This window comes from Columba livia, chromosome 2 (assembly GCF_036013475.1).
Source record: "Columba livia isolate bColLiv1 breed racing homer chromosome 2, bColLiv1.pat.W.v2, whole genome shotgun sequence".
NCBI lineage: Eukaryota > Metazoa > Chordata > Aves > Columbiformes > Columbidae > Columba > Columba livia.
The window spans coordinates 110,154,447-110,179,635 of record NC_088603.1 but is presented as its reverse complement, the minus strand read 5'-3'; the positions used below and the strand labels follow the sequence as shown (position 1 = coordinate 110,179,635).

General features: G+C 40.7%; 1 protein-coding gene across 1 annotated transcript in view; it reads left to right on the top strand.

Annotated features, from left to right (window-relative positions):
- The first annotated feature begins 8,128 nt into the window (after positions 1-8,128).
- LOC110356809 (uncharacterized) overlaps positions 8,129-25,189 on the top strand; it is a 42,996-nt gene continuing 25,935 nt past the window's right edge. Inside the window, exons 1-4 of the mRNA XM_065053186.1 lie at positions 8,129-8,217; positions 18,492-18,550; positions 19,557-19,637; positions 23,390-24,528. Coding sequence (XP_064909258.1) covers positions 18,517-18,550; positions 19,557-19,637; positions 23,390-24,528 — 1,254 coding nt within the window. The 5' untranslated portion in view covers positions 8,129-8,217; positions 18,492-18,516. The remainder of the gene's footprint in view (positions 8,218-18,491; positions 18,551-19,556; positions 19,638-23,389; positions 24,529-25,189) is intronic.

Sequence of the window (25,189 nt, the reverse complement as noted above, 5' to 3'; positions counted from 1 at the left end):
AAATCGAGAGAAGTGTAAGTTCAGAAGCGTGTCAACACCTTCTGTTTTGTCATCAACTGTGATAAGGTTAAGCTTGAATATTTTTGAATTTATTTGGTAAAGCAGAAAAATGACATCTGTTTTGTAACCTCACATCTTCCTACACTTTCTGACAGCATGCAGCATTTTCACTGAACTGTAAGATTTGCTCGCAAAAGCTGAGCTAATCAGAGGTGGCTATCCAAAGTTCAGTCAATAAATAGCTTGGCTTTCTAGCTTGCAACAATATAAAGGGAGATCAATAAGAACTATGAAGATTATTTCTCCGTTTCCTTCTGCTTCATGTTAAGCTAGCCATGAAGGACAGACTGCTTCCCTTCCATCAATTTTTTGTCCTTAGCTATTATGCTGCACATGTTCAGCAGAAAGAGAGAAGTGTGTGTGAATACTAGCCTTTGAATATTTGCATTTTAGCAATACATTCCTAAACAATGCCTGTTTACTATAAAATCAGAAAGTTTAATTAAAAAATGATGTAACTTCTGTCCTTAGGATGTCCATGGATTTTTTTCTTACTGTTCTTACGGAACTAGCTCAGCTATGTAAACCAAATCCCTGTCCTGTTTTCATAATGAAAAATTCCTATCAATACAAAGAACAAGCTTTCGTTCTGAGATCAAGTGCTTAGTTTCTACCTTAACAACATAGAGCACAGTAGTCTCAGCAATGTCAGCCCACATGGAACTTGTGAAACACCCGTTATGTCAGATTACTTTCTGGAGAAGGGTTTAATAAATGGCTGTACTGAAATAGCGAGTAAGTGTTCAGTTTGAATTGAATACCAACATTAAGATTAAGCACTGACCAATGTGAAGTGAAGGATTTTTCTGAGACAAAGTGGAAGAAGAAAAGCCAGTAAAAAGAAACACAGTTATATACTTAATATAAGCTGTACAGAGAAAAAGCAAGAAGGATCCAAGAAAACCAAATCAGTTAAAAGTGTTTAGGTAAAGGTCAATTATCAGCAAAAGCAGTGGCTATTGATGTTGAGATTTTTTTTAAGCATTGATTTGTTTAAGTGAGTTTATACCTTAGATCTATATCTCATCTGCAATTACAGTTATTTGTGACCAGGCATTTAATGCAATTTTAAACAGAGGAGTAAGATACAGACCACAATCTGGGAGAAAATACTTAATATTCATAAAGAGTTAAAGATATTTTAGTTGCCAGGATGACTGAAATTCCAGGAAAGAGTCTAGGGAAATAAGCCAAAATAATCTTGGAACAATTTTCTTTGAATATTCATTTAGGACAGAAAAGGTCCGAGAACAGGAAAAGTTCAGAGAATATCTCTGAAAAAGAAACTTGGGGAAGAAAACAGAAAGCTTAACTTCAATACCCTGAAATAACAAGTCAAAAGTGCATTAAATGGTGTGGCTTTTTAGGGTCATGGTTATCCATTCTCATTGCTAAAGAAATCTGTCATTCTAGCTAAACTTGATGGTGGCTAGGAACTTGGAGGCTGCTCAGCCCCTCTGGGCAACTTGTTCCAGAGCTTAACCCCTGGGATTTACCTGGGCTGCAGCATGGCCTCTTGCCCTGTCACTGTATACTGATAAGTCTGTCCCCATGCCCTCCGCAATCACATCCACGGGTAGTTGCAGACAGCAATTTAATCTCCTTTTCCCTTTGCTTTTTAAGGCTGAACAAGCCAGTTTCTTCTCCTCGCCTACATCTTGTGCTCCAGCCCCCAGACATCTTCGTGACATGCTCCAGCATGTCCATATATTTCTTGTACTGGGGACCCCCAAACTGGACACAGCTCTCCAGATGTGGTCTCACAAGTGCCGAGAGGAAAGGAAGAAATTATTTACTCAGCCTTTTCTCTGTTGTGTAATGCATGTATGTAGGTGGTTTCAAATGCCATAAAAGCATGTTGCTGACTCATGTTGAACTTGTCTGTCAGGATGTCCAGGTCTCATTCTGCGGAGCTGCTCCACAGCCAGTCAGCCCCAATGCATGTGTCGGGTTATCCCATCCCATCCCATCCCAGATACAGGACTTCATGGTTATCTGTTGAAGCACCATGGGGTTGCTGCCAGCCTACTGCTGCAGCTTGCTGAGGGTCCTCAGCTTAGTAGTAACACCCTTCAGTCTTTCAGATGCTTCTCCTTGAATTTCATATGACCCACCCGTTTACTTAGAGCACACTCCATCCCCTCATCCAGATGACCAATGAAGAGATTAAACCGTATGACCCCTGAGGAATACTATTCGTGCATGGCTGCCAGGACTTCCAGCTTTTGACCACTACTATGTTAGTACAAAAATCCATCCAGTCTTTCATCCACCTTGCAGTAAATCCTCACAGTCCTTATTTCCCCAGTTTGCCTACAAGTTTACTATGGAAGATTCTGTTCAGGTAAAAACTAAAGTAAATGTGTACAACATCAACTGCTTTCTCCTCATCCACAAAGACCATCATTTTTGTTGCAGAATGCAATCAGGTTGGTCAGTCTCCATTTGCTCATATAAATCTGTTGTAGCTGTTCCCAAAGACTTGGTGTCTTTCCTGTACCTTGAGAGGGCTTCTGTGAGGGATTTCTCCATAATGTTCCTACTTACTGATGTGAGGCTGAACAGGCCATAGTTGCTCCTTCATTACTTTTTTGAAAGTGGGCATAAGATTATCCTTTTTCCATTCATGGGAAACCTCTCCTGAACATCAAAGATAGTTTTACATTATATTGGCCAGCTCCTTCAGCTTCATCCCTGAATTCAGTTTTCCTCTCTCATGGAGGGGTTATGTACGTACACCTCCACTACCTCACTTTTCTAAATGCTGCTCCTAAGAACAGAGACTAGGTCATCTGAGATGAAACCTTACCAATAAAGACTGACACAAAGAGAGCCTTGAGAATCAAAGGTAATCCTTTTGCTGCCAAAGTATCTATAGGTCTTCTTCTTGCCATTCATGTCTATCCAGAGTCAAATCCAGCTGTGCTTGTCTGTTACCTATTTCATAGCAGTTCTCTGTGCATTTGATGAATTCTTCTGTGCAGTGTGCAACGTTTCCTCCTTGTCTGCCCAGGATGTCCTTCCTAAAGGGTCGTCTGTTACAGGTGCTCCAGTCATACAAACCAGTCCATCCTTCCAATGACACCATAGCTCTGGGGCTGCTCATGGGTTCCCAACACCTCCTTCCCCATGCTGTGTACATTTGTGTTCCCCTTTTTTGTCCCTCTGTTGCCAATTTCAATACACAAAAGGAAAGATACTCTATAAATCCTGAATGTAGACTTGAAACTAAAATTCTTCACAAAAGGCTATCTTGGAGCAAGCAAACATAGAGGTACAAGCTTCTACATGCCTATCCCAAGCCAGATTAAGCCTAAATGCAGTATTTGTCCATCAAACTGTAAGCTAATAAATCCATGCCAACATGGGTGCAGTGGTCTACCAACACGGCTATGTCACCTCTACGCCCTGCATACCCAGCAGTTGAGGGTACTGTTTGTGATGCACAGGGTTCTCAGACCTTCTGAGACCACTAGTTAACCTAGATAGTTAGTCTAAATCTACAATTAAACTGTGCGGATTCACGGGCAATAATTCCAGTAGCAATCAGCAAGTCCATACTCAGTTTGGGTGATGTCAACCTGGCTGCATGGAAACCCCTGTCGGCAGTTGCTTGAAAGTTTCTTTACAATGAACCATTATGTTAAACATATGCTGAGACATGAAAAGCAATTCAAGCTGTAGCAAGAAACATGGAAAAGGCACTACAGAAATTCCATAACATGCAACTTCAGTGAAGCTAGGAAAACATTCTCTAAGATTCTCCCTGCTGGTCTTCACCTTAATGCAAAATCCCAAACCTAACCCTTCCCAAACATCCATCTTCACTAGTTTAACATCTACTTGCTCCTGTCTGCAGCATGAAGACTTGCAAAGGATGGCACACAGCTTGTTGAACAATATTAAGTGCACCCTTTTGTATGGTATAGCCAACCTGCTAAAAATAGAAATAGACCAAAGCCTTCCTAAGGAGGGATTTCTCTTTCTCCCACTATCAGATGAAGCTCTTCAGACCCATAATTTAACTGTTTGTCTCATTGTAGAGGTGCTAAAAATTTTGTCAAAAGACTTCAGCTAGTTAGTCTGCAATTTAGCTTGAAAAGTTTGTTGCTTCCCTTTCTAGTTTTTGAATAAAGAGATAAGGAATAACGCCTGCTTGCCATGGTAGGTACACGAGCTATAATTTGCAATGAAATATCATGAACTGTGCCATACTACAGAAGCTTTAATTAGAGTAATTTAAACACATTGTAACTTACCAGTGATTTTGCATTCAGTATATTTTAAACAGCTGAGCCCTGAAAAAAATGCCATGATTTTCTCACCACCACATATCAATGGGCTTCTGCAGCTGCGGAATCACACTCAAATCGAGCTTGCACAGGCAGCCAAATTATTCTTCAGGAACTGGAGAAAATCAGAGAACGATATCCTTAGAGACAGACTGTTAAAGGAAAATTAACTGTTAGGTCTCCTATGTGATTTTTGACTATTCACACCTGGATGACAGGCCTCAAGGCTGTTATTTGCTTTTTTTTTTTAAAAAAAAAAAAAAAAAAAGTTAATATAATAGTTCCCAGATATTTCACCTGTTTGTCTCTCTAAGCTCACACATATGCTGCTCTCCATCAGGGCAGGAGGTGGCTGGCCAGTCGCCACATAGGGCCATGAAGCTGTCCCTCTAGTTAGCCGAAGCAGAGAAATATGCTGTAAGAGAATATGCTATTAAGAGTACTGTGAGCATGGACTCACAGTAGAAAGGAAAAGATGACAGGTACTACTGGCTGGCAGTTTCAAAACAGCTGTTTCTTGGAGGATAATCTCACAAGACTGTAATTAAGAAATGAATATGCTTTTGAATGAAGGAATGAAAGCTAGAAAAAAAAAATTCCTAACTCTTTCTTGGCAATTACATTAGCATTGTGTATATCCCCAGCGTATTTTATTATGTAGGCCCTTATCACTTCCAGAAGCTAGAAAATACAAAAGATTCTTTCATTCCTTGCACAGCTGCTTAAATTGAGACTGGCTATGGGTAGGAGACACCTAATTTGATTGCACTTTTACACACCTTGCACAAACACTTAGTGGGAAAATATGTAGGAGATTCTGCATCACCAGCCCTCCACAAGGCACCTTGCAAAGGCTAGTTCATCTTGTGCATCTGGTGTAGGTCCAAGTCCAAGCTCATGCCCAAACATGCACGATCTATACACAGAAATCCCTGAGCATGGACCATCAACATATCCTTTTTTGTCTTCTACTGTTTTCTTCAAAGAAAAAAACACTACCTCAAAAAAAATTGCTATAAACAGACCAATGTCCCACACAGGAAAAGACGTGGGTCCTACAATGCCCCTCACAACTTGGAAAATGCTTAAAATTAAAATCCCTGTGGCTGCAGGTGAAGGAGTCAAACCTCTGATATACAGCAAAAGGAAAGACTGGCGGGTTGCAGCTAACTGCCCATCTGACATTAGTTGTTTCTGCACATCCAACATGAGGACCAAGGTGAGCAGCTGGGGCTCACCTAAGCGTAAGTACTAACCTTCTCCTAGTCAGGGCCCATCAGAGGCTAATTTGGACAGAAAAGCGGCAGCTCAGGCACTAGATGTGCAAAAACCTAAAATTCCCTTTAAGGAGAGACCAGCCTGTAAACAGAAGATTTTTGCACTCAACGTTTAGAAAGTTTAACATCCCTGAGATTATATGTTCACCACAGCATCTGTAAATGGTAGAGAAAGGTATCAAGTCTGTAAAGGGCATGCAATTTCCACACAAAAGCGAGGAGTTCCTCTGAAAACACTCTTTCCAGGCAAGGACTGCTCTGATAATATTTTCAAAACACAGCACAACAAAACAGCTAATCATTATAGGCTTCTGGAGGACACCCTACATAGTTAATTCAAACCTAAAACACAGAGGAGTAGAAGTACTTTATTCCAACACCATTGTTTTTTATTTAAAAAACTACCTTTCTGAAAATATAATTGAGTCAGCTGTTTAAGTGACAGCGTTGGCAACAGGGAAAGGATGAGTCTTCAGTGAGTGATTAAACTCTGAAGCAACCTATTTAGATAACTATTAAAATATTTTATTGAAGATCTAGTGCAAATTCAGAAGTATATTCATATCATAGGACAAAAGAAGAAGATAAAAAGTAACGTAAGCCTTTAAAATACATTTGTCCTTTCTTGGAAGCATTTGAAAATTGTAGACTATTTTTGAGACAGAAACTTGTCACAGGACAGCCGCTCACTGCCCACCAGGCTGTCCCTTCGCACCTCTCAAAATCATGAGTGCCTTCTGCCCACGCAGCAGGCACCAAATTTCATTAGCGTGCTCTGACAGGAGACTGATTAGCAGGGCTGTGACTGCGCTAGGGACACAGATGAACCCTTGGTTGGTTCAAACACTCATTTTATCTACAAAATTAATAAAATAATAACAACCAAACTTCACAAAGCAATAATTCTAAACAAAACATCTACTTAAATGACTGCTGATACCACTCACAGCCCACCACGTGGATGCACCTCACTTACATGATGAGCCACTACAGCTACAGTTCATGTATGGCCCAGGGACCCTCACACTGCCCCAACTGAGAACCAGGGGAGGACACATCGTTTGGCTCAGATCAATGTTAGGAATACGGTCACACCCACCACACTCCAAATGGCAATAACACAGGCAGCTTCATCTCAGGTCCAGCAATGAGGGTCCAGTGTTTCCTCTCATTAGGATCTTCTCCCACGTAATTTACTATGTGGGTTTGATATCACCAGCCCCTGTGCTGAACATTACATGGGTCATCCAACTGCTTTTGATGGTTTCATCCAGTTGTTACCCCTTATCTCTGGCAAGAGCAGGGTGCCAAGGAATGGTGGTACAGACTCCTCCACAAGAATCCTATGCATCAGTATTGCAAGCAGAGCTAGGGCTAGCTAAGGAGTCAGGGTAAAAAGAAAACAATACAGCTCTGACCTCCATAAGTCATCTGAGCCCACTACTACAAATAAATTCCTTCAACAACTGTATTTGTTTTGGAAAAGAAAATAGCCTTGGTTTCTGGATGTATAGTGTAAGAAGATTTCAGGATTGTCCTGTTTTACTGGTCAATTCATCTTTCATTTCACCTGTAACAAAGTTTGGTTTAAATGTTTTTCATAAAATACTTGTCATCACTATATAAAGATGGCATTAGTTATAATGAACTAATGCAATCTGTTATTTTAGGATTAGAAAGTATGGAGACCCTAATATACCAGGGAGAGAGTTACCAACAGGAATTATAATATAAAACTTGGTAGTTCTTGCCATATAATTTGCATTCTTCCTTTGAAGCATGATTGGAGAAAACAACATTTGGTAGTATCAGCAAGTTGAGCAACACCATTATTTACTGCCTTAGCTTCCTTGACTTCTCAAAGGTCAGCCTACTCTTATAAGAATCATTACCTAAACACTCACCGCTCTGCCTAATCATTTTACTTGCATAGGGGCACATATTTAGTACTAGTCAATTCATGAATTTTAAAATGCTGGAAAAGCCTCAAATCAATTGGACCCCTCCCTTTAGAAACAAGAAACAAAGGAACCTACTTTTCTCTGCAAAGCTTTATCACAACACCTTCTTAGCTTGACTTAATTTCTAAATACTACCAAGATTGTCTACTCAGCAAATTTCAAATCACATGCAGGACAAAAGAAAAGAAAAAAGGATAGTGAAGGAGAAGCTTTCATGCAAATAGGTCACAACCAGCTCTAAGCATTTATTCATCAACACTTACCTGAGAGTGTCCAAGAGCCCCAGGTATCCTGTGTAGAAAAACAGGCTAAAGCATTAAATCTTTTGAAGAAATATTTGGTGATTCAGCTCTACCAATGTTTGTTATGCTGCCTTCCCAATCTATCAGATAAACAGCAATCAGGTTTTTTTCCTCCTGAATGATTACTTTATTCACCACAGGTGCAGGCGTGTCATATTCATGAGAAAGGCTCAACCATGTGAATTGGATTTGGTATAAAAACTCATTCCAGGAAATCAGTTCTACCTGCTGGTAATATAAGTTTTAAGTAGCCTAGTAGGTGTGGCTGGCTGAAGTGTTTAATTTAGAGGATTTCTATGTGAGTTGGTAGTGTTGCTATTAGCAGGTAGGTAAACAAGCAACTAGCTAATTTAATTTCATAACTATCTTCCTGGCTATAGTCTTGCTCTTTAAAGAGCTGTAGTTGGTTAATACAAATGTGCTGTACACAGAGAAATGGCAACTTATGGTTCCTGCTAATGTGTTTGAAAAATGGTTAAGGGTAATAGGAATTTGTGGGTTGGAAAAGAGGAGACAGAGTACGGTGTGGTTTGAGCTAATCTGATGTTAGTGAGGGTAAAATGCAACTACTATGTGCAGAAAGCCTAATTGCTCAGCAGGTTTGTATTGTGGCTTTTTATTGTGGTTCTGTGTTGTACCTTATGACCCTGTTTTTATTTCGAAGGGAATCTCTATTTGAAATGTGTTCCTTGAGGTAAAAAATGTATTGTAGTGCTCTCCATTAGTATTGGCTTATCTAGTAGGAGGTAGCAGTTGGCTATGAATCTAGATAATGAACTGTTTATATCTTTCTTATTTTAAATTTCTGTTCTAAATATTTTTGGCTGTCTATTTGTGATGCTAAAGTGATTAGAGAACTTAAGAGCAGCAGCTCCTGAGTCTATTTGAACTAAATCTGTTTCCCCTTTTTTACACATGGGGAGAGGGACATAACCATAAAAAAATTTTATTTTCCCTGTTATTTGTTTTTTTTTTTATTATTTTTTTTAATTTAATTAGTGTGTTCTTGGAGCAAATTGGCCTCAAATACCAAGTTACTGGTTAATGGATGTTTGTGGAAACCTGACTCTCTAAGATATAACTATTTAGTATGCTGGGCTATATTGCTGTTGCCTTTCACAGGCCGTAAAAGACATGCAGCTTGAATAATAACTTAAATCTAAGGTTGTTAACAACTGACTATAGGCCTAATAAGCTACTGCCACTGGGAATAGTTAATGACGAAAGTGTCCTACTTATTTGCAACTTGTGTATTACTTTTGTTTATGCTTTAGCATTTGCTGTCATGACGTTTTACAAAAAAAAAAAAAAAAAAAAAGGACAGTAAAGTTTTTGCCTTAAGATTATTCTTTAGGTTAGGCATGTGATTTTGATAATAATGTCAGGATGAACTGGTGTTTACTGGAACACTGCCAAGTTAGTAGCTTTGAAGTGTAAACCTCCTGTTTTGTTTGCCCAGGAAGTGGAGCACCGGTAATGGAGGTTTACCTTGTCTTGGGAGTACTTAACAGCAATCCCGAGGGAGGGCAGCCTCTCACTGAGAGCATTTTGTCATCTCCAGAGAGATGTCTTGTGGCTTTATAGCATTGTGGAGGAGGGACTGGGGACAGCTGCTTGGGTAAGATGTAAAGAGGAGATTCCTTTCCCTCTGTTCCTCACTGACCCTTGGCTGCCTCTTCTGTCTTGCTGCCCCAAGACCTTGTCTGTGGCTGCTACTCCTTTTCACCTATGGAATAAATGTCCAAATCCAATTTGCCTCTTTTCTACTTGGCTATGCAATAAGTTTGCTGTGACTTTCCTTAGGCTTTTTAAACACTTTAAGAACGTGGCCTCGGGAGATATCTTAATCTAGGAAGCCGAAAGGGGGGTATTGGGAGGGGGGAAAATGCTTCCTTAAGTTGCTTGTTCTGACCTACAAAGTGGGTTGGTGGATCCTCTGCAGATTACTAATAGGGACAAGTGCTTGCTCATCTCTGCTACTCTTTCTTTTATTTTGGGATAATTTTATTGTTGAAAGGAATATATGGATATACAGTGTAAAGGATTTCCACAGTTAAGGAATGAGCAAGCTGACTTATATTCTAATGTTGGTATATATCAACAGCCTATGCAAGTGCAATGCATGTTTAGGTTATATAAATATATCTATACACATACACACAGTATGTGTGTGTATATATGTATACAAGCTGTAACTGAAGACTCTTGTTGCCATATTTTTAATTCTGAAAAACAGCCATCTGCCAACCCAGAGCATTTTTTTTTGAGGCTCCTTTGTTAATCATTAGTTTTGTGGTGTTCTTTTTTCCTAATACCGATGTTTCACATATTGAGATGTTCAACAGATTATCAAAAGAGAAATTTTCTATAAGGCTTATTTCAAAGAGATTTGTGTTCCTGCAGTTCTTTTCCATGTTTCCAAATATGGTTTTATGAATTTAAATAGATGAGCTGCAGTTGTTATCTCTTCTTAATCTGTTTCTGAAGCTACTGATCTTTTATCTCTTTCACACTGGTGGTGCAGTTGCTTGTTCATTCAAGGCACAAACTCTGAGGTTCTGGGATTATTCTGTGGCTCTAAAACTGCTCGTTCTTACAAGTAATCAATGCTAGTTCATTCTCGACAAGGATTTAATCCATACCAGGATTTTGATGGAAAGGTTCAATTACTCTTTCTCTTAAATTTGATTGTCAGAGCACAAGGAATAAAGGAGATGGGACAGTTTCCATAATTCTTAATGGTGTTGTGCCTTACTCTACAAAAAGCTATAAATACTATTAATTGCAGTCTCTCTTGTGCCTCCTTCATATAGAAAGTGACTCACTGCTTCCTAAAAATCTATAATAAAGACAAAATAACTCCTGTAAATAACTTTTTATGGTTCATTTGAGCAGTTAATTAAGAGTGTAGTATTGTTTCTCTTTTCAGTGACTGAGCAAAACTCAAAGCAGTTTCTAAAGAAAGCAGGAGTTTATACACATGCTGACTGTGTATTCCACAAATATCCAGCAATTGCTTATCTTGTAGCATTAAGTAATATTTTCTTCTCCTGCGGATGTTTCTGAGGAATAGCCTTGTTAGAACTTCTACAGAAACACGCTTGCTATTTCAAAATTCCCATTTCTTTGTTCCCTAGAGTATCTCGTCTAGTAAGCACTGTAAATTTCCTTTTCTGTTCCTGCCATCCTCTTGTGTGTTGGAATGCATGTATGTGGCATCACAATTGATGTGGAGAGGGCTGATTCACAAAAAAAAAAGCCTCCTGTTCTGTGAGTATCTGACCTGCCTTCAAGCGCATGCGAGAACTTTGGGCACAGAAACTAAAATATCTCCAAGATGTTTGTGCCATGTTAATTTTGTTTGAATATGAGGGTAGTAAGTACCTACAAGAATTCTGACATGCTGCACAAGCCACAACCTGTTGGAATTGTTTGCATAATATATACCCAGAGCTGTTATTCCTCCCCAAGAGGATCCTAGCAATCTACAATTTCATTCATGGAAAAGTTATCTTTCAGGATTGTCTTTTCTTTGAAGGCTCAACAATGATCACAAAATATATCAAAGCAGTTAATTTGTTCCTTTTTTAGTAAAATGTTGGCAAGCCTGTGTCTTAACAGCTTACTAATGGATATGTAAGAAGTTGTCTGTGCCCATAACTGTAGCAAGCAGAAGGCTCTCAACACATTATGGCTGATAGATTAGGTATTAAGGTTAATAGGCTGCAGTAAGAGGTCAGGTTTTAGCTTTCACATTTGGGAACAAATTGACAAATATATGTTACCTGGGATAACCCAGTGTGGTGATTATTTTAAAATAAACAAAAAGCATGGGGGATGGAAATGAGAACCTCTGTATTAATGTGGTCTGCTGCTTCCGAAGATCAACAGTTTGGATATCTAAATACAGAACTGAGCATTGTCCAAAATTATGCCTGTAAATTAGCTGTGTCATCCTGTAACTGGTAACTCTGGGTATATTGTGTAGTTCAGTAAAACATTGCACAGTAGCAGACTGGATTTGTGCAGCAAACTGATTTCCTTATGGCAACTTGCAGAGGTAACCTTCCCCACATCCTGCCATGAGCTTCTTTTCTAACCCATCCCAAAAAATCCCGGGGCAGATGCTGTGGTAAGTTACTTCCATGTATGTGCCCTAGGATCATTCCCTTCCAACACACCCTGCTAACAGGGAAACCAAGGAAAAAAAAAAAATCAGAATAGAGGTTTTAATTTTTTGACTTGCAGTCTAATGAGCAGCTTTCATGGTGATAACTGGGAGTAGGTTCCTCTTAGGTCTTTTGTCGTCATTGAAGGAAACTGCTTGGTGTGTGGCTTTTTTTTTTTTTTTTTGACCCTCAGACAAATGAGCATAATCACCACAAGGGGAGTTTGACAGACATGTTGCAGTGTGTACTCCATGGCATAAGAATAGTGGTTCTTGACTCTCTCCACAGGGGAAACTTAGAAAACTTAATGGGCATCATCTTGCTAGAGTGAATAGAGAAAGGAGCTTCAGGGATAACTCTGTTTTCTTTATACCCAAGAAGTATTCTTCAATTTGAGAAGAAAATTACATTCTTGATAACAATCAAAAATAGCAAACACTTTTAGCTGTGTTCAATTCCCCCTGCTATGTGTTTACAGGACACAAAAGTAATGCATAGATTGAGTGGTAGTTGAGAGTTCATACTTGCACACTGGCATAACAGTAATGTCTTGTGTAGCTTCACTACAGTGCAGTGTCTTGCCACTATTTCTGGCTTTAATACCAAATGCAGATTAGCAATGCAGGATTATTGTGCTGTACAGGCTATGTCTATTATAGCATGTGCTTCTATGGAGAATGCAAAAAAGAACCCAGCTCTTCTGGTGCTGCAGTGTTAGATACAGTCTTTATGTCTAAATGTGGTGAGCATATGAAAGTGAAATGTAAGAGCAGATTTGCCAACTGCTGATATCTATCTTATTTCTCTGCTCCATATGTTTTTCCACGGGCTGCCTCTTGCGTCACAGTTTCCATCCCACTGCTCAGATGCTTTTGTATCATCTTTGGAAGAAGGATCTATGTTCCTCTAACAGGAAGAATACATAATGTGAGCTACTTATTGAAATAGGAGCATTTTCTTGGACCATACATATACATTGATTTTGCTGAGCTCTTCTTTGAGCATGCAGGTAGGGAGAGTGGGTGGTGGAGGGGGAAAGCATTACCTTTCCTTTCATATCCAAATAGGTCTGCAGACCTTCAGTGCAGGGTGAACTGCAACAGGAGCGTGACTCTGCAGAAGTGTTTGTTTATGTGACTGAAAAATCATTCCAGTTGTAACTCAAAGGTTCATTCTGTTTGCATACACCAGTACACAGAATTATTTTTATTAAACATGCCTAAAACAATCCTAAGGAGGTGTATGTAATACATAATTCTTAAATGTTATTGAAAACTATTCAGGTTTGCAGTCAGTTACATACTGTTACAGTGCTGCAACTGAAGAATGGAAAATGCGGTTTCAAATGCTTCGATAAAGAAGTGAAAGATGGTTAATAGGAGTTGCTTTGCAAAGAAATATCTAAGCTACTGACTTAAAACTCTTGTTTAAATACCAAAAGTGTTTTTTTTTTCCCACAGAACTTGAATTCTGCGTAACTAAAATAGATTACCAGATAATATTTGTTCCTAGTCTGTACAAAACAGACCTTATGTATAATGTATGGTGTTAAGAACAGTGACTTGTACTATGTCTTTTGGGCAATTAGAAGTCTAGTAACTGTGTTTAAGATTAAAAATAATTTCTTATTCTTGATTCAAAGAATTTTTTAAGGATACTTGTAAAACAAGTGCAGTTTTGCTGCCCTAAAATCTCCAGTCCTCATGCCAGTAGAAAGAAACAAGATGGGGGTGTGGTGTGTTTTTATGGATTTGAGATATGCTTTCTCCAGTCTCTAAGGTATGCTCCTCTAGAGAGGAAAATGATGACTCTCAGCAGTTTTGTGCCTGGCTCCAGCCCAGCTTGCACCCCAGGATGCTGGGGCTGAAGAGGGTCAGGACACTGTGGTGGTCAGATGTTCACCTGTAGCACTCACTGCACTGCTGATGGATGCCTTGCCTGGACTGTGTTCTGCCTTGTGCACTTCTAGCCTAAAGAATGTGTTAGCTTGAGTCCTCTCACACTTACTGCCTGAATAGTGTTTGTGTAATTGGCTGATTAGTGAGGCTTCAGGCAGGCATGAACTAAGAACTCAATAGTAAGTGGTTTGGATGCTTATGCAGGGTCTGGAAATATGCATAGTTTGAAACTCATAGTAAAGACTTATCTAGTTAGATATGATTCTCTTTCTCTCCTTCCCTCCCTCTCTCTATTTCTCCTAGGCTGGGCAGTCAGTTACTTAAGATGGAGACTTCTAGATATTCCTGTATACTTGGAAAATATTTTTTAAAAGAGCAAATAATCCATATTTTCTTTTCCAAGTGGATATGAAGTACTTAAAAGCCATTAGTTTAAGTAACTCCTTCAGACAGGAGACAATCACTGCGGCTCAATATTATTAGAGGCCATCATAAGCAGAGGCTAAGGTGATGCAATGTACTGTCTTTCTGATTAAAGATTCTCTCCTTAAGATACTATTCTGACTTGTGAAATATCGCTAAGATAATGGAATCTGTAGAAGTGCAATAAGAAATTGTCTGTGTTAGAGTAATGGGACAGTATCTAGACTATGCTGTCTCAAATCCACAGGTGTAGTCGTTGGTGTAAAGCTGATAGTTAGGCCCTGCCTTTGCACACAAAAAGTGCATTCAAATAAAGACAAAAGCATGTAGGGAGGAGGTGTCCATTCTCCATAGAGCTGGCTTGGTTCATGAGTGCTTCAGAAGTTCTGGTGCTGAAGAGTGATGGGAGTGCCAGGTCTTGCTGAGCTTGTGGCAGCCAGAGATGTTAAAGTGTGGAGGGACAGACTTGAAGCTTCTACCTGAGGAAGAAGGAAACCTTGCTTATCAGAACCCAGGGGTTTCCCAAATCAGTTGTGGTTTTAGCCTTCCTACCTATCTGTTTAAAGTGGGTTTAGGTGCCAACTCTGCAAAGGAGTAACAAAATCAGGACATCCCTGCAGGGCATGCTGGCAAGCAGCTGATTGTGTAACCTCATCTTTTTTAATTCAGTCCTGGTATTTTAGTTTCTTGTGTACCAGAAGTGATTGAATCTTACCTTTTCAAAGAATGTTTGTTTGCATAAATGATATGCCTACCAAAAAATCAAAGTAATCTCAAGTGTGTGCTAACTGATTATCTTATGCAAATTATCTCAAGTTTATCTTGGGTAATACTCCTATTTCATGCTAGGGAGTATAAAGATGCACTTTGAAATGCACACTAATATGGCTATATGAATCACACCTTAACTGAGTTTTGTTTCACTTGGGGAGGGGCAGCAGTGGGGATTACAATTTAAAGCAGCTGAGAAGGTACAAAAATCTCTGCCTCTGTTACACCTAAAAGATCAGTACAGCATCAAAGATAATTGCTGTTTAATGGCTGATCAAAGATTTTCATGAAGAAAAGCAGTGACTGGGACATATTTTGTGGGTGTATCAGTTTTTGCTGCAATGAGAATGTGGCACAATCATTGCATGATTTTGGTAAGTATGAAGAAACTACTACAAAAACCTCTTTAACACATTGTATAATCACTATAACTCACAGGGGAACATTATTATTTGAGGGAGGATGGTTTATCTTGCATATCTAACTTTTTCTAATTACAATGTTTTAAACAATGGCTGATAAAGCAAGATACACACTGTCATTTGAGAGCTAATAACTGCATTCCACTTGAGAGCAGTGTTGACTTTCCTTCTCCACCAGATAGTGGTGGTCTCTGCAAGACACTGTCCTCACTGTTATATGTGTACTGCATGCTAAATGCTGAAACTCTACCCACATGCAGATATGTTAATAGTGGATCATTAAATACAAGTCAAGCCTTTGTTATCTTTTATCTGTGCTCTGGGAACAATTCATTCAGTGTGGTCTGACAGTGCATTGAATTGTAATGAGACACTAAGCAAAAAGTATCTTTGAAGTGTATGTTGCCTCTGTGTGGGGTGGGTGTATCTGTGATCCAAATATATATATTGTTCAGTTCATAGCTTTCATTTATCTTGTTTTCACCCTGCAGACCTCTTTCTTGGTTTCACCTCTGTAGGTGAACAAACCCTGTAAATGTCAGTCTTGGTAAGGCCTTCAAATGCCTTACTTACTGGTTACCCAGGCTACTAGTCAGATAAAAATAGATATAATCAAATACAGTATCAGTTTTGAGGTGTGAGTTGCCTCATTTTGCCACTTTTAAACTGGGAAAATAGAGCTAAATGAAAATGTCAAGAACCTCTTGAACTTCAGTGCCTCTTGATTAACAGACAATGCTACACACAAAGAAGGCAACTGACGAATTCTCTTCACTCTGGGAGGGCTGGGTTTAGACTGTGGAGAAACCTGTACATGCAGATCTTGGAACACTGGTGGTTTTGATCACTCAGTCTCTATGCTGTGTTATTTAATTGTGGCTCTGTATTCCCTCCCACCTTCTCCCCCTATATTAAACTTCTAGCAAAAGGTAAGATGAGACAGGATAAATTATGCCTCAGTAAAACAAGTTATTTAGCTAAAGTCATATTGTACAGATGACTTGTTTATTATATTTAAATTTGGTTCCTTGGTTCTTCTTCCTGCTCCGTTTCTTGTCAACTTCAACAAAATTTCACACTTATGAAGGTGGAATAAACTGGTAAAAAGGAAAAACTCAGCCCCAATAAACTATGTTCTCTCTCATGATCTAACTTAATTTAGATTTAATTGATAGGGAATAAAATGAACAGATTTTATGGCATACTGTGACTTAGAAAGCAATGCAACTTCATACAGAAATATTGTTTCTAAGAATATTTATGGAAGGCTCTTTGACCTGCTGCTTCCTCTTCTCCTACTTAATATCAGGGGAGCTGAATGCTGAAAAGGCATCTTAGTAAGAAAGTTATAGGTATCTGTCTGACATGTCCACTGTGCAAATCATGTAGCTGTTTCTGAGTAAAATAAAGCCCTGTGATCACACAAAAGTATTGGGGAGAGACTGGGGAAACTAACTTGCATAGCTACAGTTTTCTGGCATGATTGGGTGTTTTAGGCATAGGTTGCCAGAGAGGGAATTATTGTTTAGAGAATTACTTCTGCTGCTGCACCCAGGTCTGCTGGCTCCAAATGCCTTTTCCTTCATGTATCAGGTTATTTCAGTACACTGATAGCTTGAGTGGTGGGGAAGCACTGAGGCCTCAGGCAGCTATTCAGGTGAAGTGCCAAACAGGGCCTTGGCAAATCTTCTCTCTATCCCCTTGCAGTCTAAGCAGTCTTTCCAGACTGGGGATGTGAACTCTTTCTCAGCTTGCTGAGCTGCCTTTGCATCCTTCTCTCCTGCGACTGAGTAGCAAGGGGACTTAAAGCAGAAATCAAGGCCCTTAAAGAGACTTCTATTTTAGGTTTCCCAGACCAGTGCCACCAAATGTGCATGTCACTGTCTGTCACACAGTTCAGGAGTTTCTGACCTACCTGATTGAGCAGAACTGTGTAAAAGCTGTTGTCATGGCTTATTTTCTGCTCAGGGAGGCTGTTTTGTATGAGGCAGGGTGGTTGTAGCAGATTTCAGCATCATCCTTCAGAGGTACTAAGGCAGGTTTACCCAGTCAGCAGTTTCCTGTGGCACTTCCCTGGAGGGCAAAAATTCTGTTTCTGGGTGGAAGAAAACATTGTCAGACTTGCATGGTGTCTGTGTGATAGGTTAACACTTGCAACATAAACAGTTGGGCAAGGGGGAGTTGTTTCACACTAGAATTAAAATTTAGTGCATCAGTGTTTAATTATGTATTGTTATCCACATTGCGCATTTGATTCTTGTAAGACTGAGGAAGTGAGAAGCAGCAGAGGGTGGACTGAGGTCTTTAGCTAAATGCTGCCTACATCTGTATGGAACAGGTTGAATTTCCTTCTCGATGTTTCTGGATGCTTTTCATCAAGGGTGACACTAGCTAGGCACAGTTAGTAGCCATTTCCAGACTAGGGCATTGGGGCTGAGGGTGGGGGAGCTTATGCATTTACTGTTTCAGAGCTGCTGGTTGGGATGCAGGTGTCTGTACAAGCTCTGTCTGTAAAAATGCTGAAAACTGAATAAACAACTTATTTGAAGAAATAGTTGTCCTTGCAGTTTAAACATTTTGAATGCACTTGGGTGGTCTTTCAGCTCCTTTCTTTTTTTTTTTTTTTTTTTTTTGAGACGGTTGCTATTAAAAGCATGTTTAATGGCTCTTTAAGTGATGCAGGGTCAGGAACCCTTCTTATTTGTATAGACTACAATCTTCAGCACTTGGCTTTTGGCTGCCTCTCTTGCACTGCAGCTTGTTCCAGGTGATCAGGTATTTGGTAGTGTCACTTGGGCTAAATCAGTTGGCAGTGAGAGAGTTTGGGGGAAGCTTGGAGCCCTCTGGGATGCTGCTAGCACTCAGGATCTCCATCCATGTGTGTTGTGTTTTTTGTTTTTTTTTTTACTTACACAGGTTCTGAAGTGTTTGAAAGACCAAGATGCTACCACTTCATCAACCTCTGTGGAGTTCAGGTTGTATGAACTAGAAGCATAAAAAAACCTGACCCTCTAATTCTTAACTTGATGACAGCCACACAGTGGCTTTAAGGGCTCTGTCAACTTGCAAACAGTGTAGGGATGGCTAGATAACAGTTGCAGCCCTAATTCTTTTTAGGTGGTGGGCATGTCAACAGAAAATTTTGCAGAAGGTGCACACATGTGAAGTAATATAGGTTTAAGAGTAATACAGTATGAGGAAAGCACTCTGGCATTGACAAGACTACTCTGTTACATATTAAAAACCATAATAGTCATCCATTACCTTGTAAAGGACACTGAAGCTTTTTTGTGCACTCCTTCCATACATAGCTTGAGCTGTCACATTTTCATCTCTGCTATACTGGTGGCAGTCTGCAAAATCCCCACTGAAGGCTACTGTGCAGGCACAAATGCAAGATAGCTGACATGCTGGTGGTAGCATAGGGAAAAAAAAAAACCAAACAACAATTGTCCACCACTATGGTAGCTTGTTACCTGTTATAACAAGTTGTTACAGATCTTAACAAATTTTCACACAGCAACTTAGGCTGTGTGCAGAAAAAAGGGTTTGTCTAAACCTTGGCATTATGCCTCAGCTGTGTGTAGGTAGTAAGAAAAAGACTTACATGGGGTTTATGAAGTTTTAGTGGCATGAATCTTGCTGTCACTCTAAGTGCGTCAAACATTATTTCTGTGATTGATCTGAGTGCATCTAAATACTTGTTTACAGAGGAGTTAGATGCCGTGTTCTCTGAATCTGGCTGAACTTTTGTAATATGTTCTCACCAAGCCTTTACAGAGGCTTAACTTAGGTGGTGACCTCTGAAAGAGAAAAAGGAGGTTGCTTTCTCAAGTAGCTTGACTGTGAGGAAAGCAGAGGAGTGTAACAGTGTCTCAGCAGCTGTTATACCATTGCAAGTACTTTAATGCACACATGTGTTTTACAGCAGGAATAAGGTAGGAAGGGACTTGCTGGGAAACTTTGTTTTCTTTTTTCCAGTTTCTTCTTTGGACAGTGAAGACATGACAGCAATGGCAGAGCTTCCTTTCCTCAAAGCTGATATCAGAGATGTATTTGAAAGTAAGTGTCATGCTGTTTCAGGATGAAGTACCATGCTATGCTCTGCCTTTCATTAAGGATCATCTACTAGCTGATCAGGGACTTGGCACATTCCTGATTAAACACTCTTGCAGAAGGGCAAAATCTTCTGTTGGAGCCTGGGCACAAATATCATGGGTAATAACTGATTTTATAATTAGTTTATGACCGCAGTGCTTCATCTCCAGAGGTAGGATCTGTCTATTTCTGTAGGCATTTGGTTTCTTGCATTTGAAAAAATCTTCATTAGTCTCTTTTTAAGGCATTGGATTTGACATACAGTCAACAAAATTCTTAGAATGTAATTAAATACAAGAAATTGAGATATCTGATTAGTGAAATTACATACATAATATATGCAGGCATTCAAATCTCCTTTTTAAAACTAGCCCTTTTTTATGAACAACTCCCCCACATCTGGATTCTTGAAAGTGTAATAGACTTCATATGAATTCAGGGTTTGCTTCTTAAGCTTCTCATCTTTAGCCCACTACAAAAATATGTGGGTTTATTCATATAGGGGACAGCTGTACTGCCTATGTCTTGGATAGTAAAATATTAAAAACATTAGATTGTATGTGATTTTTTTTATGCTTTACCTATTTAATTTTGACTTTTTCATAGATGCAGGTTTTGTGAGAGTGGGAAGGGGTCTGGTTTTCCTGCAAATTTTGAACAAACATTTTGGTTGTATTGGAGAACAGATTTATGGAAAATATATCTGCCTACTTTTTTATAGCTTCAGAGGAAAAACTTGGTGTTGCTGTGACTCAGAAGGACTTAAAGTTAAGACAGGTCATAATCTGGGGTCTGAAGCATTTTTCTCTGTGTAGATGAATCCTGTTTGGTCTGTAGAATTTATTTTCTTAAATGTCTTCCTTAAAAAGTGGCACTTCAGTGCATCTGGGCCTATTGCATCCAAAGAGCTGCACTGACTGATGAAGAAATGTTCTTTGTGCTTCTGTGAAGTTTGCCCATGAAACAAGCAGTGAAAATCTCTTTGGACTTTTAATGCCTTCTCTACTTATATGCAGACACTACGGTTGAGAAAAGCATCTCTTCTGCACCTTTACTGCAGAGAAGAAGAAAATCAGATGGAATGAATGCGAGATGCTAAGATAGAGAAGGACACAGCAGGATTTTAGAGTAGAAAAAACAGTAATGTGTATTTCACAGTATCACAGTTAGTTTGGGGTTGGAAGGGACCTCAAAAGATCATCTAGTCCAATCCCCCTGCTGGAGCAGGAACGCCTAGGTGAGGTCGCACAGGAACATGTCCAGGCGGGTCTTGAATGTCTCCAGAGAAGGAGACTCCACAACCTCCCTGGGCAGCCTGTTCCAGTGCTCTGTCACCCTCACTGAGAAGAAGTTTTTTCTCAAATTTAAGTGGAACCTCTTGTGTTCCAGCTTGATCCCATTACCCCTTGCCCTATCATTGTTTGCCACCGCAAAGAGCCTGGCTCCATCCTCATGGCACTCACCCTTTATATATTTATAAACATTAATGAGGTCCCCCCTTAGTCTCCTCTTCTCCAAACTAAAGAGACCCAGCTTCCTCAGCCTTTCTTCATAAGGGAGATGCTCCACTCCCTTAATCATCTTAGTTGCCCTATGCTAGACCCTCTCCAGCAGTTTCCTGTCCTTCTTGAACTGAGAGGCCCAGAACTGGACACAATATTCCAGATGTGGTCTCACCAGGGCAGAGTAGAGGGGCAGGAGAACCTCTCTCAACCTACTAACCACCCCCCTTCTAATACAACCCAGGATGCCATTGGCCTTCCTGGCCACAAGGGCACAGTGCTGGCTCATGGTCATCCTGTTGTCCACCAGGACCCCCAGGTCCCTTTCCTCTACACTGCTCTCTAATATGTAATTTCCCAACCTATACTGGAACCTGGGATTGTTCCTGCCCAGATGCAGGACTCTACACTTTCCCTTGTTAAATTTCATTAGGTTATTCCCCGCCCAACTCTCTAGCCTGTCCAGGTCCCGCTGGATGGCAGCACAGCCTTCTGGTGTGTCAGCCACCCCTCCCAGCTTAGTGTCATCAGCAAACTTGCTGATAGTACAATCTATTCCCTCGTCTAAATCGTTAATGAATATATTGAATAATATTGGCCCCAGTACTGACCCCTGAGGCACTCCACTAGATACTGGCCTCCAACTAGACTCTGCACCATTGACTACCACTCTCTAGCTTCTCTCCTTAAGCCAGTTTGCAACTCACCTCACTACTCTATTGTCTAGACCACACCTCCTCAACTTAGCTGTGAGGATGCTGTGGGAGACTGTGTCAAAGGCTTTACTGAAGTCAAGGTAGACGACATCCACCGCTCTGCCATCATCCATCCACCTTGTTACATTCTCATAAAAGGCTATGAGGTTGGTCAAGCATGACTTACCCTTGGTAAAGCCATGCTGACTGCCCCTAATAACCCTCTTATCTTTGATATGCCTTGAGATGGCACCAAGGATAAGCTGTTCATTACTTTCCCAGGGACAGAGGTGAGGCTGACTGGTCTATAATTACCTGGGTCCTCCTTCTTGCCCTTTTTGAAGACTGGAGTGACATTTGCTTTCCTCTAATCCTTGGGCACCTCCCCCGTTTCCCAAGACTTGGCAAAGATGATGGAGAGCGGTCCAGCAATGACTTCAGACAGCTCCCTCAGCACTCATGGATGCATCCCATCTGGACCCATGGATTTATGGATGTCCAGACTATTTAATTGCTCCCTAACCCAGTCCTCATCAACTAAAGCAAACTCCTCCATTGACCTGGCTTCATCCAGGGTCTCAGGGGTACAGGGCTCCCCAGGACAGCCTCTGGCAGAGTAGACAGAGACAAAGAAGGCATTCAGTAATTCTGCCTTCTCTGTATCTTCTGCCACCAGAGCACCCACCCCATTAATCAGTGGGCCTACATTGCCTCTGGTATTAGTTTTATCTGCTATGCATTTGAAAAAGTTCTTTTTGCAGTCCTTGACCCCTCTCGCCAGCTGTAATTCTAAGGAGGCCTTGGCTATCCTAGCTGCCTTCCTACATCCTCTAACAGCAGCCTTATATTCTATCCAAGTGGCCAGCCCCTGCTTTCATGACCTGTAAACTCTCCTTTTCTGCTTGAGCATACCCAACAGATCCCTATTTGACCACGCAGGGGGAAAAAAGGTAAAGTGTGTTAGTCTGATTAGTTGGAAACATGTTGCTGCTATAGGAGACCAAAGCTTCACTGGCAAACTTGATTCTGGATATATTAAATTTCTGAGTCTTTGGCTTAGGTTATTCTCCCAATCTAGATCTTGGTAAGTACCTCTAAGTAATGGACCTGCAGTCCCTTGATAAGGCCTATGTTTCTATACTGTTATGAAGTGGTATGCTTGTACCTTAAAGTGTGTGAGACCTAAACAGACCAAGGACAGAAGCCAAAACAGAATCACAGAATGTTAGGGATTGGAAGGGACCTTGAAAGATTATCTAGTCCAATCCCCCTGCTGGAGCAGGAACACCTAGATGAGGTTACATGGGAAAGTATCCAGGTGTCCACAAGCTAGTGATTATCCAGGGTGCACAACATTCAAGAGGCAGTAATTTAATCTTGAGGTGGGCTCTCCAAAGGTTGAGCTATTTGACCTGTTTGGAGCTCCCTGTAGCAAGACAAACTGCAGAGCTGAACCCCGATCAAACGATCATAAACTATTCTTGATAGCTATTTACTCTTTTTTTTCTTTGTTTTCCAGTTCCTTTGAAAAATTACTTCAAGTCCCAAAGAAAGAGGAGGAGGATCTTGGAGAAACCCCAACTTAAGAGAAGAAAGCTTTTGTGTCATAGGATGAAGGTGGTAAAAAGGGAGTTGTGTAGGAGTAGGCATCAAGAGATGGTCCAGAAACAGGTTCAGGTGGATGGAAGTCCAGAGGGAGCTCAGCATCTCTGCTCACCAATACAGTTTGGGCAAGGACAAGACCATCTCTCAGCTGCACAGATGCTGCCCCCTGTTCAACAGCCTCAAGAAGGTGACAATGTCCACGTGCAGCTGCCGAGGCAGGCAGTGAGAAGAGGCATGACCCTAAACGTGGGACCACAACAAGTGGTCCAGGAGTGGGAAGCCCCAGAGGTGACAGTGCAGGTGCGGCCTCAGAAGCAGAGCCAGGGATGGGAGTCCCCAGAGGTGACTGTGCAGGTGCGGCCCCAGAAGCCAAGTCCACAATGGGAAGCCCCATTGGTGACTGTGCAGGTGCAGTTACAGAAGCAGGTCCAAGGGCCAGCTCTCCCACAAGTAGTTGTACAGGTACAACCACAGGAACAGAGACAAATTACAGCTGGTATCAAGATCACTGTGCAGCTGCATTTGGGCTGTGACACAGAAGAGGTAAGCTGCCTCCAGGACCAAGGTGAGGAAATGTTAGGGAATGGAGAGCAGCTGACCGCAAAACAAAGACAGGGAGAGCCAATGGCAAGATCTGAAGGTGAGAGAGAACTGGCTGTGGTGGAGCTGGTGCCACAGGGGACTCTAAGCCAAAAGCATGATCAAGAAGGGGAAATGACAAAACCACAGCAGGACCAGAGCCAAGAAGAGGAAAGTTCAGAAATGGTGGAGCTGCAGGAAGTGCAAGTTAAACACAAAGCAGATTTGGATGGCACGGTGACAGAGGGGCAGCTGCAGGACCAGAGCCAAGAGCAGGAACAGCTGAAAGCAGACCTGACCCCACAAAAGGAAGGTCAAAGAGCTACAGACATGAGGCAGGAGCAAGGTGATGTCCAAGAAGAGTCCAAAGGGATGGGAAAGGACCAGAAGGAAGACCTGGGGCAAGAAGTTTCTAAGAAACGTCCTCGAGGGACTCCAAATTATTTTGTTGCTATTCCAATAACAGATGATCAGGTATTTCAAAGTAGCTGTTCCACCAAAACAGAAACCTGAAATAACAAGCTGAGCATATGTTTCAAGTCATGTTGGTTTCAAAGCTTGTTAAGAAGCCAAGACTGACCAAATTCTGCTCACTTACCTGCAGTGGTCTGTTAGGTCTGTCTGGCATAGAAGTTAACTTCCCCACAGCAACCTTCATAAGTACAATGCTTCATATTTGTAGCCAGAGAAGTGTCAGTAACACACCTATGTTTTAACTCTTGATGGGAGTGGAACAAGGGCAAGAATCAAATACTTTGAGGGCTGACGTTGCCTTTTCTATTATATAAGGCTTGAGTGGATGTGTTTCTCCTGAATTTCTTCTGTTCTGTAATCTTTTTCCAAATGAAAGCAGTGGCTTTCACCATCTTCCATTGTTCCTATCCTATGTTGTCTCACAGCCATATTTAGTGCAATAGTATTGATTTGTTTCTTCATCTCGTTCCATGCTGAAGTTCACAGTGAAGGATAAGAATTTTCTTCTCTTACAGAAGATTCTGTATAATTGATCTGTTCCCTCTTTTCCATCTTTTACCCAACTAACTTACCTTGGCATCTTAGGCAGACAGTTAATTCTAAGAAGCTGTGTATGGAGTCTCAATGTGCATACTTCATTCAGTTATGCTATATTCTGTGA